The sequence below is a fragment of the Ranitomeya variabilis genome, chromosome 3 (genome assembly GCF_051348905.1).
Source record: "Ranitomeya variabilis isolate aRanVar5 chromosome 3, aRanVar5.hap1, whole genome shotgun sequence".
Lineage (NCBI taxonomy): Eukaryota > Metazoa > Chordata > Amphibia > Anura > Dendrobatidae > Ranitomeya > Ranitomeya variabilis.
In genome coordinates, this window is record NC_135234.1 from 461,893,224 (window position 1) to 461,911,417 (window position 18,194).

Consider the following 18,194-nt stretch of genomic DNA (forward strand, 5'->3'; position numbering starts at 1 on the left):
TCTTCCTTTTGAGCTCTGGATGATGGCTTGAAGGACAACAGTTGTGAACTATATAATGGGGCTATGCTTCCGTAACAAGAGATCCAAAGAACCAGAGACTTTACAAAACCGCAGCCAGGAACGAGACAGCTACCAGAACATCATGACTCGATCAGTAGGGACACAGTTTTGACATTCTTCAGGATGCCAGCTTAGGGGACCACGGCCCTTGCTGAAATACAGATCTGCTCCAGTCACCTGGCCTTGTACATTAATGGACTGTCAGTATCCTAAGTTTGTCGTTACCTCCTCTCTGTGCGTGCCATGGGTGGGGTAGTCGGCCCTGGAAGTCACAGCTGGTTTTAATTCTGGAGAGTCAGCGGAAGTGTGAGACTCTGTAATTTTGCACCATCTTAGGTATTTTGCTGGGACTGTTCAATGTGTTAATAGCCTGTTTTGTTGTTCAATAAAGTATTGCCGCACTGTTTTACCTCACACTATGTTCACTGAGTAGTATTATGCCCATGTTAAAAAAAGAGCAAGCGTTCATTGGAATGATCCCTTGTCCCATGCGGTCTCAAGCCAGTGGACTAGAGCATCTGCTGTACCCCATGTCTCCACAGTGGGTTTGCAGTTCTTTAAAGGGGTTGTCTTGGAACAACATATTGATGACCTATACATAGGTTAGGCTATCAGTATGAGTTTTGTAAGCATCCACCACCAGCACGGCCAGTGATCTGCTGATATCTACTGAGGCAATGGCTGAACATAAGCAGTGTATGGGGCAGAACACCTCAGCTTTGTCTATTCTTGAGAGGTTCCTGCTGAAGCAAATATCAGCAGATCGGTGAATGTGCCAGGTGTTGGGACACCCACGAATCTCATATGTATGGGTCCAGGGCCGACATCAGCATTACTGCCCTTACTGGCATACGGGGCCTGGTGAGCAGAGTGGGGAACCGACCAGGCCCCCTTTCTTTTTGCTTTTGCTCACCAGGCCCCAGCAGCAGGATTCTGCCTATTCAGTAATAACTGAACGTGTCATCGGATGCACGTTCAGTTGAAATGCATTGCTGTCCAGGAAGTCGGTGGCTTCCCGCACGGCAATAGTTAACAGCCACCAGTCAATAGCAGGCTGGCAGCTGACGTCGACACACATATCGTCAATGTATGACATCACTGCCATACGCTGGGACGTCTGCACCTCAGATGGATTAGGGAGAGGATGCTGCTGGACAGCTGCCATGTAATTTTTTTTTACTTCCTGGGGGCAGGATGGGAGATCATATAGGGTAGAATGGAGAGACTTATAGGTAGAATGGAGGCAACATAGGTGCAGAATATGGAGGCAACATGTGGGCAGAATGGAGAGAAATGGGGGCAGAATGGAGACATGGGGCAGAATGGAGACACATCGAGGCATAATGGAGACATGGGGTACAATGGAGACAAATTGGTTAAGGATGGATACACATGGGGCAGAATGGAGAGACATGGGGGCAGAATAGAGACAACATGGGGCAGAATGGAGTCAACTGAGTGCAGAATTTTGACAAATTGGGGCAGAATGGAGACAAGTGGAGCAGAATGGAGACATGGGGCAGAATGGAGACACATGGGGCAGATTGGACACACACATATAGGCATAATGGAGACAAGGGGTAGAATGGAGACACATGTAGGCATAATGGAGATATGGGGCAGAATAGAGACATGGGGTAGAATGGAGACAAATAGAGGCAGATTGTAGACATTGAGGCGACACATGTAGGCATAATGGAGACATGGTGCAGAATGGAGACATGGGGCAGAATGGAGACATGGGGCAGAATGGAGACATGGGGGCAGAATGGAGACAAATGGGTGGAAAATGGAGACATGAGGCAGAATTTAGAGACATGGGTGCAGCATAGAGACAAATGAGGGCAGAATGGACGCATGGGGCAGAATGGAGACAAATGGTGGCAGAATGGAGACGTGGCAGAATGGAGACATGGGGGTATTTTTATTTTTAGATTCTGTTTTTTACAGTTGAAGTGTACCTACAATAAAAATGATAGACCTCTCCATTCTTTGTAGGTGGGAAAACATGCAAACTCGGCAGTGTATCAATTGCTTATTTTAACGACTGTATATGATATTATTGGTCATTTTAAAAAAATGTATGTGACACATTCCCTTAAAAAAAATAAAGAAAAATATGCCTAAAAAGAGTATTGGATATTTTAAGAAATGTTTAATAGGTTAGACTAGAGTAGCACCCAGCCAAAAGAATCTACCTTGTCATGGCGGTGGCTTAAAAAAATCTTTTTGCCAAAACAAAAGCTGATGGCTATGTATGTGATATGGTGTTCGGTGGGTACTGTTAATGTGTGATTGGTGAGAACGTGGTGAAGAAGTGGAGTTTTTCCAAGAGTGGGCGGTGGGACTGTGGAAGGTTCGAGGGGTGAAGGTGGGGCTGGGGTGAAGCCTGGGCGGAGTCTCAAGGAGACCTGAAAATGTTGCCAGTATGGGGCCCTGAAATTCCTGGTGGCAGCCCTGTATGGGTCATGAGTATGTTAGTCCCATGCAAATCCTTTACTAGTAGTTTGTTAGATTTGTATTTGTTTTAGCAGGACTGAAGATTCACCAAAACATACAGGCATAAAATGAGATTCTTAACTTATTTTTATTAACAAATATTGAAAACAAGTAAAGTGATATAAAAGGGTTTACTCTTAAAAAATTTGATGTGGCCACATGTAGATAACATATTTTACAAAATGAAAAATTATACACATATAATAGAGTAACATAACATATGGTTTTTACTGTGGTTAGTAGTACTTGCTTACACAGAATATTGTGATTAGACAGTGGCTACATTTGTGCATATAGAACAATACAGTAACAAGGAAAGGTAACAAATATACTGACAGCAATTCATATACAGTATAAAGAACAGGAAGAAGCTATTCTTCATCATCAGGATGATCAAAACCTAAATGGGATGCAAGAGGGAAGTGAGCCCAGTAGATCCTGGCCATTTCATTAGACTTGTCATAAGCAGCCAACCTACGCAATTCATCCACCCAGCCATAGAAATCAGAAGCAGACATACTCCAGTTTGGCATTTCTCTCTTCTCTCGAATTTCAGCTGAAATTTAATGACAAGTAAAATCATCAAAATCACATGAATGTATTACTATACTGTTTAATGCAAGTACATGGTGGAAATATCAGAGAACTCCATCATGACCTATCATCCAAAGTGACACATCCTATAAACAATGTGCATTTCTCATGTTAAAGCAGTTCTCCAGGAAAAGAAGACAATAGCTACCTTTCAAGAAAAAATTACATTTCCTTTAGTTAACCACTTTACCCCCAAGGGTGGTTTGCATGTTAATGACCAGGCCAATTTTTACACTTCTGACCACTGTCCCTTTATGGGGTAATAACTCTGGAATACTTAAATGGATCCTGGTGATTCTGACAATATTTTCTCGAGACATATTGCACTTCATGATAGTGGTAAAATTTCTTTGATATGGCTTGTATTTATTTGTGAAAAAAATGGAAATTTGGCAAATATTTAGAAAATTTTGCAATTTTCCAAATTTGAATTTTCATGCCCTTAAATCACAGAGATATGTCACACAAAATACTTTATAAGTAATATTTCCCACATGTCTACTTTACATCAGCACAATTTTGGAACCCAATTCTTTTTTTAGGAAGTTATAAGGGTTAAAAGTTAACCAGCGATCTCTCAGTTTTACAACACCATTTTTTTTAGGGACAACATCACATTTGAAGTCACTTTGAGGGGCCTATATAATAGAAAATACCCAAAAGTGACACCATTCTAAAAACTGCACCCCTCAAGGTGCTCAAAACCACATTCAAGAAGTTTATCAACCCTTCAGGTGCTTCTCAGGAATTTTTGGAATGATTAAAAAAAAAAATGAAAATTTAACTTTTTTTCACAAAAAATGTATTTCAGATCCAATTTGTTTTATTTTACCAAGGGTAACAGTACAAATTGGACCCCAGAAGCTGTTTTACAATTTGTCCTGAGTACGCCGATACCCCATATGTTGCGGTAAACCACTGTTTGGGCGCATGGCAGAGCTTGGAAGGAGCGTCGTTGGACTTCTCAATGTAAAATTGGCTGGAATTGAGATCGGATGCCATGTCACGTTTGGAGAACCCCTGATGTGACTAAGCATTGAAACCCCCCACAAGTGACACCATTTTGGAAAGCAGACCCCCTAAGGAACTTATCTAGATGTGTGGTGAGCACTTTGAACCCCCAAGTGCTTCACAGACGTTTATAATGTAGAGCCGTAAAAATAAAAAAATCATATTTTTTTCACAAAAATTATCTTTTTACCCCCAATTTTTTTATTTTCCCAAGGGTAACAGGAGAAATTGGACCCCAAAAGTTGTACAATTTGTCCTGAGTATGCTGATATCCCATATGTGGAACCATACCACTTTTTGGGCAAACGTCGGGGATCGGAAGGGAAGTAGTGACGTTTTGGAATGCAGACTTTAATGGAATGGTTTGCGGGCGTCATGTTGCGTTTCCAGAGCCACTGATGTGCCTAAACAGTAGAAAACCCCAGAAGTGAGGCTATTTTGGAAACTAGACCCCCCAAAGGAACTTATCTAGATGCATTGTGAGAACTTGAAAACCCCCAAGTGTTTCACTAAAGTTTATAACGCAGAGCCTTGAAAATAAAAAATCTTTTATTCCCACAAAATGATCTTTCAGCCCCCAAATTTTTATTTTCACAAGGGTAACAGGAGAAATTGGACCTCAAAAGTTGTCCAATTTGTCGTGAGTACACTGATACCCCATATATGGGGGTAAATCACTGTTTGGGAGCACAGCAGAGCTCGGAAGGGAAGGAGCACTGTTTGACTTTTTCAACACAGAATTGGGTGGAATTGGGATCGGTCGCTGTGTTGCGTTTGGAGAGCCCCTGATGTGCCTAAACAGTGGAAACCCCCAAATTCTAACTCCAACCCTAACCCTAACCACACCCCCAACCCTAACCACAACCCTAAGCCCAACACACCCCTAAAACTAATCTCAACCCTAGCCATAACCCTAACCACACCCCTAACCACACCCCTAACAATAATCCCAACCGTAAACATAATCCCATCCCTAACCCTAACTTTAGCCTCAATCCTAGCCCTAACTTTAGCCCCAACCCTAACCCTAACTTTAGCCCTAACCCTAATCCTAACTTTAGCCCTAGCCCTAACTCTAATGGGAAAATGGAAATAAATACATTTTTTAATGTATTATTTTTCCCTAACTAAGGGGGTGATAAAGGGGGTTTGATTTACTATTTATAGCGGGTTTTTATATTTGGCAGCTGTCACACGCTAAAAGATGTTTTATATTGCAAAAAATAGTTTTTGCATCACCACATTTTGAGAACTCTAATTTTTCCATATTTTGGCCCACAGAGTCATGTGAGGTCTTGCATTTTGCGGGACGAGTTGCCATTTTATTAGTACCATTTTTGGGCACATGACATTTTTTGATCGCATTTTATTACAATTTTTGGGAGGCAGAAGAACAAAACCAAGTACCGTATATACTCGAGTATAAGCCGAGATTTTCAGCCCAAATTTTTGGGCTGAAAGTGCCCCTCTCGGCTTATACTCGAGTCACGGTCGGCGGCAGGGTCGGCGGGTGAGGGGGAGAGGGCGCTAAGGCATACTTACCTGCTTCCGGGGCTCCTGGCGCTCCCCCTGCCCGTCTCACGGTCTCTGGGTGCCGCAGCTCTTCCCCTGTTCAGCGGTCACGTGGGACCGCTCATTAGAGAAATGAATATGGACTCCACTCCCATAGGGGTGGAGCCGCATATTCATTTCTCTAATGAGCGGTAACGGTGACCGCTGATAGAGGAAGAGGCTGCGGCACCGAAGACCAGCTGTCCGGGGGAAGGAGTGGGACGCCGGGAGCAGGTAAGTATTACATATTCACCTGTCCGCGTTCCACACGCCGGGCGCCTCTCCATCTTCCCGGCGTCTCTCCGCACTGACTGTGCAGGTCAGAGGGCGCGATGACGCATATAGTGTGTGCGCCGCCCTCTGCCTGATCAGTCAGTGCAGAGAGACGCCGGGACGGGACGCTGAGGAGCTGCAAGCAAGAGAGGTGAGTATGTCATTTTTTTTTATTGCAGCAGCAGCAGCAATGGCACAGCTTTCTATGGTACATCTATGGGGCAATAATGAACAGTGCAGAGCACTATATGGCACAGCTATGGGGCCATAATGAACGGTGCAGAGCACTATATGGCACAGCTATGGGGCAATAATGAACGGTGCAGAGCACTATATGGCACAGCTATGGGGCAATAATGAACGGTGCAGAGCACTATATGGCACAGCTATGGGGCAATAATGAACGGTGCAGAGCACTATATGGCACAGCTATGGGGCAATAATGAACGGTGCAGAGCACTATATGGCACAGCTTTCTATGGTACAGCTATGGGGCAATAATGAACGGTGCAGAGCACTATATGGCACAGCTTTCTATGGTACAGCTATGGGGCACTAATGAACGGTGCAGAGCACTATATGGCACAGCTTTCTATGGTACAACTATGGGGCAATAATGAACAGTGCAGAGCACTATATGGCACAGCTTTCTACGGTACAGCTATGGGGCAATAATGAACGGTGCAGAGCACTATATGGCACAGCTATGGGGCCATAATGAACGGTATGGAGCATCTATTTTTATTTTTCAAATTCACCGGTAGCTGCTGCATTTTCCACCCTAGGCTTATACTCGAGTCAATAAATTTTCCCAGTTTTTAGTGGCAAAATTAGGAGGTCGGCTTATACTCGGGTCGGCTTATACTCGAGTATATACGGTAATTCATTAATTTCTTTTGGGGGGGGCGTTTATACCGTTCCGCATGTGGTAAAATTGATAAGGCAGTTTTATTCTTCGGGTTAGTACGATTACAACGATACCTCATTTGTATCATGTTTTTATGTTTTGGCGCTTTTATACAATAAAAACAATTTTATATACAAAATAATTATTGCATCGCTTTATTCTGAGAGCTATAACTTTTTAATTTTTTTGCTGATGACACTGTATGGCAGCTAATTTTTTGGGGGACAAGATGTCGTCTTCAGCGGTACCATGATTATTTATATCCGGCTTTTTGATTGCGTGTTATTCCACTTTTTGTTCGGCGGTATGATGATAAAGCATTGTTTTTTTTTTGCTTTTTTTTTGTGGGGTTCACTAAAAGGGTTAGCCTAAAACTGTCTCACTAGTTATGTGCACATGTTGCGGAAATGCCTGCGGATTTTTCCGCGCTGAATCTGCATCTCTTGGCAGAAAATGCAGGTGCATTTTTTGTGCGTTTTTGATGCGTTTTTTGTGCTGATTTGATGCGTTTTTGATGTGTTTTTTTATGTGTTTTTGCATGCAATTTTGAAAGCTAAATAAAGATCTATTGAACAAAAATAAAGATTTGTGATGTCATTTCTTGTCCAACCTCCTCTTTTACATTTGTCTAACACTCCATTACACACAGATAGATAGATAGATAAATAAATAGATAGAAGGAATGAGATAGCTAGATGATAGATAGAAGGAATGAGATAGATAGAAGATAGATCTATAGATAGATCTATAGATAGAAGGAATGAGATATATAGAAGGATAGAAGGAATGAGATAGATGATAGATCTATAGATAGATGATAGATCTATAGATAGATGGAATGAGATAAATAGATAGATGATAGATCTATAGATAGATGGAATGAGATAGGTAGATAGAAGGAATGAGAAAGATAGAAGGAATGAGATAGACAGATCTATAGATAGATGGAATGAGATAGATAGAAGGAATGAGATAAATATATAGATAGATAGAAGGAATGAGATAGATAGATACAGTAGATCTATATATATATAGATAGATATCTATAGATATATGTATGGATAGATATATCTATGGATACATGTAGATAGATATATGGATAGTTAGATAGATATATGGATAGATATACACTCACTGGCCACTTTATTAGGTACACCTGTCCAACTTCTTGTTAACACTTAATTTCTAATCAGCCAATCACATGGCGGCAACTCAGTGCATTTAGGCATGTAGACATGGTCAAGACAATCTCCTGCAGTTCAAACCGAGCATCAGTATGGGGAAGAAAGGTGATTTGAGTGCCTTTGAACGTGGCATGGTTGTTGGTGCCAGAAGGGCTGGTCTGAGTATTTCAGAAACTGCTGATCTACTGGGATTTTCACGCACAACCATCTCTAGGGTTTACAGAGAATGGTCCGAAAAAGAAAAAAAATCCAGTGAGCGGCAGTTCTGTGGGCGGAAATGCCTTGTTGATGCCAGAGGTCAGAGGAGAATGGGCAGACTGGTTCGAGCTGATAGAAAGGCAACAGTGACTCAAATCGCCACCCGTTACAACCAAGGTAGGCCTAAGAGCATCTCTGAACGCACAGTGCGTCGAACTTTGAGGCAGATGGGCTACAGCAGCAGAAGACCACACCGGGTACCACTCCTTTCAGCTAAGAACAGGAAACTGAGGCTACAATTTGTACAAGCTCATCGAAATTGGACAGTAGAAGATTGGAAAAACGTTGCTTGGTCTGATGAGTCTCGATTTCTGCTGCGACATTCGGATGGTAGGGTCAGAATTTGGCGTAAACAACATGAAAGCATGGATCCATCCTGCCTTGTATGGAGCATCTTTGGGATGTGCAGCCGACAAATCTGCGGCAACTGTGTGATGCCATCATATCAATATGGACCAAAATCTCTGAGGAATGCTTCCAGCACCTTGTTGAATCTATGCCACGAAGAATTGAGGCAGTTCTGAAGGCAAAAGGGGTCCAACCCGTTACTAGCATGGTGTACCTAATAAAGTGGCCAGTGAGTGTATATCTATGTATCTATAGATATATATATCTATAAATATATCTATAGATAGATATATCCATAGACAGATACTGTATATCCATAGTTATATCTAGAGATATATCTATAGATATATCCATAGATATCCATCTATAGATATATATATATCTATAAATATATCCATAGATATATAATAGCAAGGCCAATGTTTATTAATGAACATGTTTAATTTTGAGCAAAAATGGGGAAAAAATGGCGTGGGGAAAGCCAATGGCCAGGGGACAATATTTGTAGCCTGGGAAGGGGGTAATACCCATGGCCCCTTCCCAGGCTATGAATGAACATCAGCCTGCAGCTATCTGCATAGCCTTTACTGGCTATTAAAATAGGGGGACCCCAAAAAAGAATGATGTGGGGTCCCCCTATATTTTATAGCCAGAATGGCTACGCATACAGCTGAAGGCTAATATTCATAGCCTAGGAAGGGGCCATGGATATTAGGCCCTCCTGGCTACAAATACCAGCCCCCAGCCGCCCCAGAAATGGCATATATGGGGTAATAAGGGGTTAATGTCACCTTTGTATTGTAAGGTGACATTAAGCCCGGTTACTAATGGAGATGCGTCAATAAGACACCTATCCATTACTAATCCTATAGTAGTGAAAGAGTGAAAAAAAGACACAGCCGAAAAAAGTATTTTAATATTCTTAATTTCACCATACTTACAAGCACGCCTAATTCCTGCAACGCCCTCGATCGCCTGCAAAAAATAAAAAATAATAAACCAACTGAATACTCCCTTTCCGCCGTAGTCCAATTAATAACGAGTGTCCCACGACGATCTCCTCTATAGAACAGTGACATCGGGTGATGTCACTGCTCTATAGGGCCTCCAGTGACACTGACAGGAGACAATGGATCCTGCAGTGCATCACTGAAGAGGAAGAATTTTCTCACGTAGCAGTGCCGCAAGTGAGAGTATGAACTATACTGTACTCACAGCGGCGGGGGGATACAGTGCGGAAGGATACCTTCCGTCATTGTATTGCCGGAGCCCCTGGTGAGCGGTCACATCAGCATTAATCGTATTAATTGGACAATCGTATTAATTGGATTACTGCGGATCAGGGAGTATATTGTTAGTTTATTATTTTAATTTTTTTTCAGGTGAGAAAGGGCTTCGGGATCAAGGTGATGGTGAGTATGTACTCTATGTTGTATGTACTGTATGTACTGTCTGTACTGTATATGTACTGTATGTGCTTTTTTTACATTCAACACATTAACCGTATGATGGGACTACTACTGTCCCATCATTCGCTAATGTATCAATCACTGTCACTGTAGCAGGCATAGCCGGATGGGACTTGTAGTCCCATCGGACGATGCCTGCACACACACACACACAAACACACACACTGACACAGCCCCGCAGACCCCCGGACAGCCACGGGACACCCCCGTACAGCCCTGTGGACTCCCGGACAGCCCCAGACTCCCGGACAGCCCCGCAGACTCCAGGACAGCCCCACAGACCAACGAACAGCCACGGCAGAACTCCGCACAGCCCTGCAGAACCCCCCCCAGACAGCCCTGCAGACTCCCGGACAGCAACAGCAGACTCCTGGACAGCCCCACAGACACACACATAGACATGCAGACCCCGCCTGCACACACAGACACGCACATAGCTCCACCCACACACTTCCCTCCTCCCATTCTGCAGCGTTTCATCCGCATCTAAACCGCAGATCTTTTTTACATCTGCGGTTTTGCTGCGGATGTGTCTGACTCAATGCAAGTCAATGGGTGCAGAAACATTGCAGATCCGCACGAAGAATTGGCATGCTGAGAGCAGGCACTGAGAAGCCACCTCCCTGCAGGACCCGGAAGGACCCCGCGGCCATCTTGGAGCTGGGGGTCTGAAAGGAGAACCTCAGGACAACATAATCACATCACGAAGCTCTGAGGGAAGCACGCAGGGAGCCCCCTCCCTGCGCGATGCTTCTCTATGCCTCTGCCGACCCCGCAACACTGCAATCATGTTTGATCGCAGTGTTCCGGGGGTTAAAGTGCCGGAAGTGGTCCATGACTGCTCTTGGCACTTAGTGCCGGGTGTCAGCTGTGACAACCACCCGTGTGCGTGGCCGATCGGCTATGACGTACTATCCCGTCCATGGTCAGACGGGCCCAGCCCACATGAATGGGATAGTACATCAGATGGCAGAAAGGGGTTAATCACTATATTTATTTATTTATTTTACTCACTTATATAGAGCCATTAATTCCACAGCCCTTTACAGACATTATCGGCACTGTTCCTATTGGGGCTCATAATCTAGATTCCCTATCAGTATGTCTTTATGACATGCATGTGCAGTCCAAAGATCAACTGCTGGGACCATCATATATCTATATTCTGTACTGTTAAGCTATACCATACCCAGGTCACAGCTCAGCTTTCATAAAGACAGGGTGGATACCAACCTGTACTTAGGCTGGGTTCACATTGGCATTATAAAATTCTATTTGTCTGTTCTGGTGCAAAACCAGACATACGAAATACATACCCCAAATGTATCCATTGTATAAATGATGCAAACAGAAGCAGAAAGGCCTCATTGATTATTATAGGATGCAGCTGCGTTTTGTTATGTGTCAGTTTTTAGAACAGAAATAAAATGACCTGTATGCAGAACTGGCAGTTAGTTATTTTTTTTCAATTTCTAGAGAATCGCTTTCTTTTATCCCTTCACGGCATTGGACGTATCCATACGTCCAGCAGGTTGGTAAAGACTTACCGACCTTGGACGCATGGATGCATCCCAGCTTTAATGTGGCACCGCGACTGTGGTGATCTCATTAAGTGATTGCTGAATCTTACAGCAGGGCATCAGGAGTTGTCATCACAGGGGGTGGTGCCATTTTAGGAAATTGCCTGAAGCACTGATGTCCAGGCCATGATCAGTGCATCACCAGGCGCAGCACTGATTGGTGCAATCGTACAATGACGTACAGAGACGCGATCTGACCCCACAGTGACTGCTCTGCACTTCCTCATTCCAGCTTGACATTACAGAGTGGTCATTGTGCTGTTCTGTCATGTTGTGCTGGGCCTTGTGGTGCCACACATTTTTTAAACCCTGTGCCTTCACTGCTGGTGTTGCTGCTGCTGTTCCTGAAAGAAGAAAGATGTTCCTGAACCTTTCTCGACCTGTTCCTGTCCCTAGTTTTTTCCAGGAAAAATATACCATAGTATTTGGCGTCTACTATAGTATTTTTTTACTGAATATAGTCAGGGTTAGTGTCAGAGAGCAAAGCAGAAAAAAAAATCACATCCGTGTGTGTGTGTGTCCTACAGCCAGCGTGCACTGATCGGTGACTGGCATTTGGTTGCTTTTTTTGGTGTGAAAAAAGAACTAAACAAAAAGTTTGATTACTTGATAGGACTAGATTAGGGACAGTAAAAATATACTGTAGTAATCATCGTCTACTACAGTATTTTTTAATGAATGAATTAAGGGTTAGTATCAGGTAATAAAGTGGAAATAAAATTAGATTAGTTGATAGGACTAGATTAGGGACAGTAAAAACATACCATAGTAATCGAAGTCTACTACAGTATTTTTTACTGAATATAGTCAGGGTTAGTGTCAGATAGTTGTGAGTGCTCAGTAATTTTTTTTTACTTTTTCTTTCTAGATTCTTTTCTTTTTTTGTTCTCTTCTACAGTGGAGAAATAAGTATTTGATCCCTTGCTGATTTTGTAACTTTGCCCACTGACAAAGACATGAACAGTCTATAATTTTAAGGGTATTTTAATTTTAACATTGAAAGATAGAATATCAAAAATAAAATAATGTATAAATTATATAAATTTATTTGCATTTTGCAGTGAGAAATGAGTATTTGATCCTACTGGGAAGCAAGACTTAATACTTGGTGGCAAAACCCTTGTTGGCAAGCACAGCAGTCAGACTTTTTTTGCAGTCGATGGAGAGGTTTGCGCACATGTCAGAAGGAATTTTGGTCCACTCCTCTTTGCAGATCATCTCTAAATCATTAAGATTTTGAGGCTGTCGCTGGGCAAACTCAGATCTTCAACTCTCTCCATAAGTTTCTATGGTATTAAGGTCTGGAGACTGGCTAGACCACTCCATGACCTTAGTCTGTTTCTTTTTGAGCCACTCCTTTGTTGCCTTGGCTGTATGTTTTGGGTCATTTTTAATGTCTTGGCGGAGGGAAGGAGGTTGTCACTCAGGATTTTATGGTACATGGCTCCATCCATTCTCCCACTGATGGGGTGAAATAGTACTGTGCCCTTAGCAGAGAAACACCCCCAAAACATGTTTCCACCTCCATGCTTGACAGTGGGGATGGTGTTCTTTGGGTCATAGGCAGCATTTCTCTGCTTCCAAACACGGTGAGTTGAGTTAATGCCAAAGACCTTAATTTTTGTCTCATATGACCACAGCACTTTCTCCCAGTCACTCGCAAAATCATCCAGGTGTTCATTGGCAAACTTCAGATGGGCCTGCACATGTGCCTTCTTGAGCAGGGGGACCTTGCGGGCACTGCAGGATTTTAAACCCTTCCTCATGATCAAGGATACCCCCACGAAGTGAGATTTTGCATGGTGCCTCAGATCTATTGACAGTCATTTTGTACTTCTTCCATTTTCTTACTATTGCACCAACAGTTGTCTCCTTCTCACCCGGCATCCTAGTTATGTTTTTTTAGCCCATTCCAGCTTTGTGCAGGTCTATGATCTTGTCCCTGACATCCTTAGAAAGCTCTTTGGTCTTGCCCATGTTGTAGAAGTTAGAGTCTTTCCTTTCTCCAGGACATTAAAAATCGGTCGTGGCTAGGTCTTCCAGCAAGACAATGACCCAAAACATACAGCCAAGGCAACAAAGGAGTGGCCTAAAAAGCAGCAAATTAAGGTAATGGAGGGGCCTAGCCAATCTCCAGACCTTAATCCCATAAAAACTTATGGAGGGAGTTGTAGCTCCGAGTTGCCAAGCGACAGCCTCAAAATCTTAATGATTTAAAGATTATCTGCAAATCAGAATGGAATCAAATACTTATTTCCCCCACTGTAAATAAAAAAAGTTTACACCAAACACTCACACACACACACTTGAATAAAATTTGGTATGCACACAGACACTGCATACAAGAAAAAATGTTCCACTCACAACAATTACTGTATTCAGCGGATGAGGCATATGCCTCCTTTGCCTCCGACACTGATAGTCAGAGAGAGGATGCCACCTTCCTTTATTTTTCATCCTCCTCCTCTTCTTCAAGTGATACTGAACCGCCAGGCAGACACCCCAGGAGAGAAAATGAACCAGCGTGCACCGCTACTGACCCAATATGGACCTCACCCCCAGAAGATTACGAGCCACTATTTCCTGATTTTGAGGCGCAATCAGGAATCAAATTTGACACTACTGGCCTCATAGAAATAGACTTTTTCAAGTCTTTTCTCTAAGGATTTTATAATCCTCATGGTGGCCAGGTCATCTGGCGTAGCACCCCATCACTCTCCTTCTTGGCCAAATAGCTCTTACACAGCCTGGAGGTGTGTTTGGGGTCATTGTCCTGTTGAAAAATAAATGATGGTCCAAGTAAACGCAAACGAGATGGAATAGCATGCCGTTGCAAGATTCTGTGGTAGCCATGCTGGTTCAGTATGCCTTCAATTTTGAGTAAATCCCCAACAGTGTCACCAGCAAAGCACCCCCACACCATCACACCTCCTCCACCATGCTTCACGGTGGGAACCAGGCATGTAGAGTACATCCGTTCACCTTTTCTGCGTCGCACAAAGACACGGTGGTTGGAACCAAAGATCTCAAATTTGGACTCATCAGTCCAAAGCACAGATATCCACTGTGTGGGCACCATATCCCTGTTAAAAAAAAGAATTAAAATAAAAATTATATACTCACCCTCCGGCGTCCACCGAAGCTGTCCCGATGCGCACGATGCTGCCGCCAGCTTCCGTTCCCAGTAATGTATTGCGAAATTACCCAGATGACTTAGCGGTTTCGCGAGAGAATAGCAAGATTTTTTTAATTTTTTTATTATTTTTAACATTATATATTTTTACTATTGATGCTGCATAGGCATATAGTATATATATATATATATATATCGTATATAGTAGTATATAGCAGCCAGGCAGTATATAACACAGCCCACGCAGTATATAACACTGCCCACGTAGTATATAACACAACCCACGTAGTATATAACACAGTCCACGTAGTATATAACACAGCCCACGTACTATATAGCAGTGTGGGCACCATATCCCTGTTAAAAAATAATTAAAATAAAATATAGTTATATACTCACCCTCCGGCATCCACCGAAGTAAGACCGCTAAGTCATCTGGGTAATTTCGCAATGCATCACTGGGAATAGAAGCTAGCGACAGCATCGCACGCATCGGTGGACGAAGGAAGGTGAGAATAGCACGATTTTTTTTATTTTTTTATTATTTTTAACATTATATCTTTTTACTATTGATGCTGCATAGGCAGCATCAATAGTAAAAAGTTGGTCCGGGATGGGGCGACACACTGGCACTGACAGCTCCGCACACACATACAGCTCAACACACACACATACATACAGTGCCACACACACACACCCATACAGCTCCACACGCATACAGCGCCACACACACATACAGCTCTGCACACACACATACAGCTCCTCACACACATACAGCACAGACACACACATACATACAGCTCCACGCACACACACACATACAGCTCCACACAGAAACACAGCCCCACACACTCCGTGCACACACACAGCTCTGCGCAATCACACATACAGCTCCGCTGCCCGCGCACACACACACATACATCCCCACACATACAGCTCCGCACACGCACACACAGCACCGCACAGACACACAAACAGCTCCACACACATACAGCTCCACACGCATACAGCGCCACACACACACAGCTCCGCACACACATACAGCTCCACACACACACACAGCTCCACGCACACAAACACAGCTCTGCGTACATACAGACACATATAGCTCCACTGCCCGCACACACACACACACAGAGCCCCACACACATACAGCTACACACACATACAGCTACACACACACACACAGCACCGCACAGACACACACATACATGCAGCTCCATGCACACACACACATACAGCCACACACACACCAGCACTGGCAATGTTTGCTCCCAGGACCCAGATAGAGTGAGTGGGGGTGTATTATACCCCACCCCCACCACTCACTTTTTGAGTCCATCTGCCGGGAGCAAAGATCAAATAAACATCAAACATTCAAGGGCTGCTGTGTTTTCACGGCTCCTCCAGCCTCAGGCACTACAGGCAGAAACGAGGCTGAGGAATGTGAGGGAAGGGGTGAGGACCATGAGGTGAGTCATGGACAGAGCCGTGCAGCAGGCAGCGCGTGGGCAGGAGCCAGGAGGGAGATCATTACAGACAGAGACAGTACACTACTTACTGTGTATGTACTGCAAGTCCTCCAGGCCAGCAATATGTGAGTCCAGGACAGGACCCAGGGTGAGGACACAGGGCACCGCCGCTCCACCTCAGCAGTCAGTCACATTCCGGCCGGGCACCAGTGAGGCTGTAAGCAGGGGCGTCACTGTGTCTCAGCAGGGGGAGTAGGGAGAGTCGGCACCAGCACCATGTGTTCTGGCTGCTGCTCTACCACCCCCTGTCTTCAGGAAGGGACGCACAAGACTAGTATAAAAAAAACCTTGCTCAGGTGCCGCCCCTGCCTATTCCCGCCCTAGGCACGTGCCCTCAAGTGCCTAGTGACAAATATGGCCCTTGCCCTCAGACAGGAAATAGGAGTTCACAGGAAGACACTTAGCACACGGTGCCCAGTGTCTGCTGGATGGCAGGCTGTATGGTCGCATCATGCAACCTGCCATCTAGATGTAGCAGAGCGAGACCCATCGTGGGACAAATGTATCAGTAGCATCTCTGTGGAAAGGTGAGCAATATGGTTGTTTTTTTTTTACTCTTTTGCAGAAGACGATGGCATTGGTGGAATGGGCGAGGTCGTAAGTATGGTTTAACTAAGATTTATTAAAAGAGTCTGGGTCATTCTTTCAATTAAAAGACTTTTTTCAGGGTGGCTGCGTTTTTATTCATGTATCCATGGCCCCTTCCTATGCTATTAATATCAGCCCGCAGCTGTATGCATAGCTTTTGATGGTTATTAATTATAGGGGAACATTACGTCATTTTTTGGGGTCCCCCATTTTAATAGCCAGTAAAGGCTTAGTATACAGCTGCGAGCTGATATTAATAACCTGGGAAGCTCCATGGGAAGCCCCCATCCTAGGCTATAAACATCGGCCCCAAGTCCTCGGCTTTCCCTCTGCTGGTTATGAAAATTACGCTGGAGCCCTATCTATCTATCTATCCATCTATCTATCTATCTACAGCATATGTGTGTGTATTTTGAAGAATATTTCCTTTGAAAATGATGTGTAAATGACAGAGAATTTCTCTATGTAAAAGCTCATGTTAAAATCACACAGCAATCGCACTGCTTTCGGATGTACTGTAAAAGGGATGTTAGGTGTGAGAAATCGGATTGTACTTGCATGACACTCGTCTGTTTTTTCGGTCCTGATATCGGAATGTTATTTTTCACACATATGGGTATGAGCCCTTACAATGAAAATGCATGGTGTCTTCCCCGAGATGACCCCAACTTTGGCCGACTTTTCAAAGTTCGGCTGGTCATGAGTCCTTAATACATTTCAAAAGGAAGCTCAAAATTCTGGCAATATTTGCCCAGTATAAGAGTCATTTATGGAAATAAACTGTACAACCTATGCAAGAGTACCTCAGAGTACAGTCAAAAGGCTAAGAGGTTACGACGGGAATGACACACAGATTAAACCCCCTGTCCTGAGTGAGTACAAAAATTTTGTGGGATTTGGTGCACCCACTGCTGGACCAAGGTTATCACCGTTACATAGATAACTTTTGTACCAGCATCTCACTCTCTAAGTCCCCCTCAGCACGAGCTACCGCAGAATGGGGAGCTGGCCGCAAAAGTTAGAAAGGTCTTCCTTGAGCACTAGTTGGGCAGATGCTCAGAAAAGGTGAGATTAGAGCCCAATGTAGCCACAACATGCTGGTGGTCAAGTACAAGGATAAGATGGATGTCCTTTTCTTGATCAGCATACATGGTAATGGCAGCACCCCCACCGCTGTAGAAAGTACCTCTACAAAGGTCACCAGACT

General features: G+C 43.8%; 1 protein-coding gene across 1 annotated transcript in view; it reads right to left on the reverse strand.

Annotated features, from left to right (window-relative positions):
• Positions 1–2,735: 2,735 nt before the first annotated feature.
• Positions 2,736–18,194, reverse strand: part of LOC143818309 (otospiralin-like) — a 54,128-nt gene continuing 38,669 nt past the window's right edge. Inside the window, exon 3 of the mRNA XM_077299659.1 lies at positions 2,736–3,115. Coding sequence (XP_077155774.1) covers positions 2,931–3,115 — 185 coding nt within the window. The 3' untranslated portion in view covers positions 2,736–2,930. The remainder of the gene's footprint in view (positions 3,116–18,194) is intronic.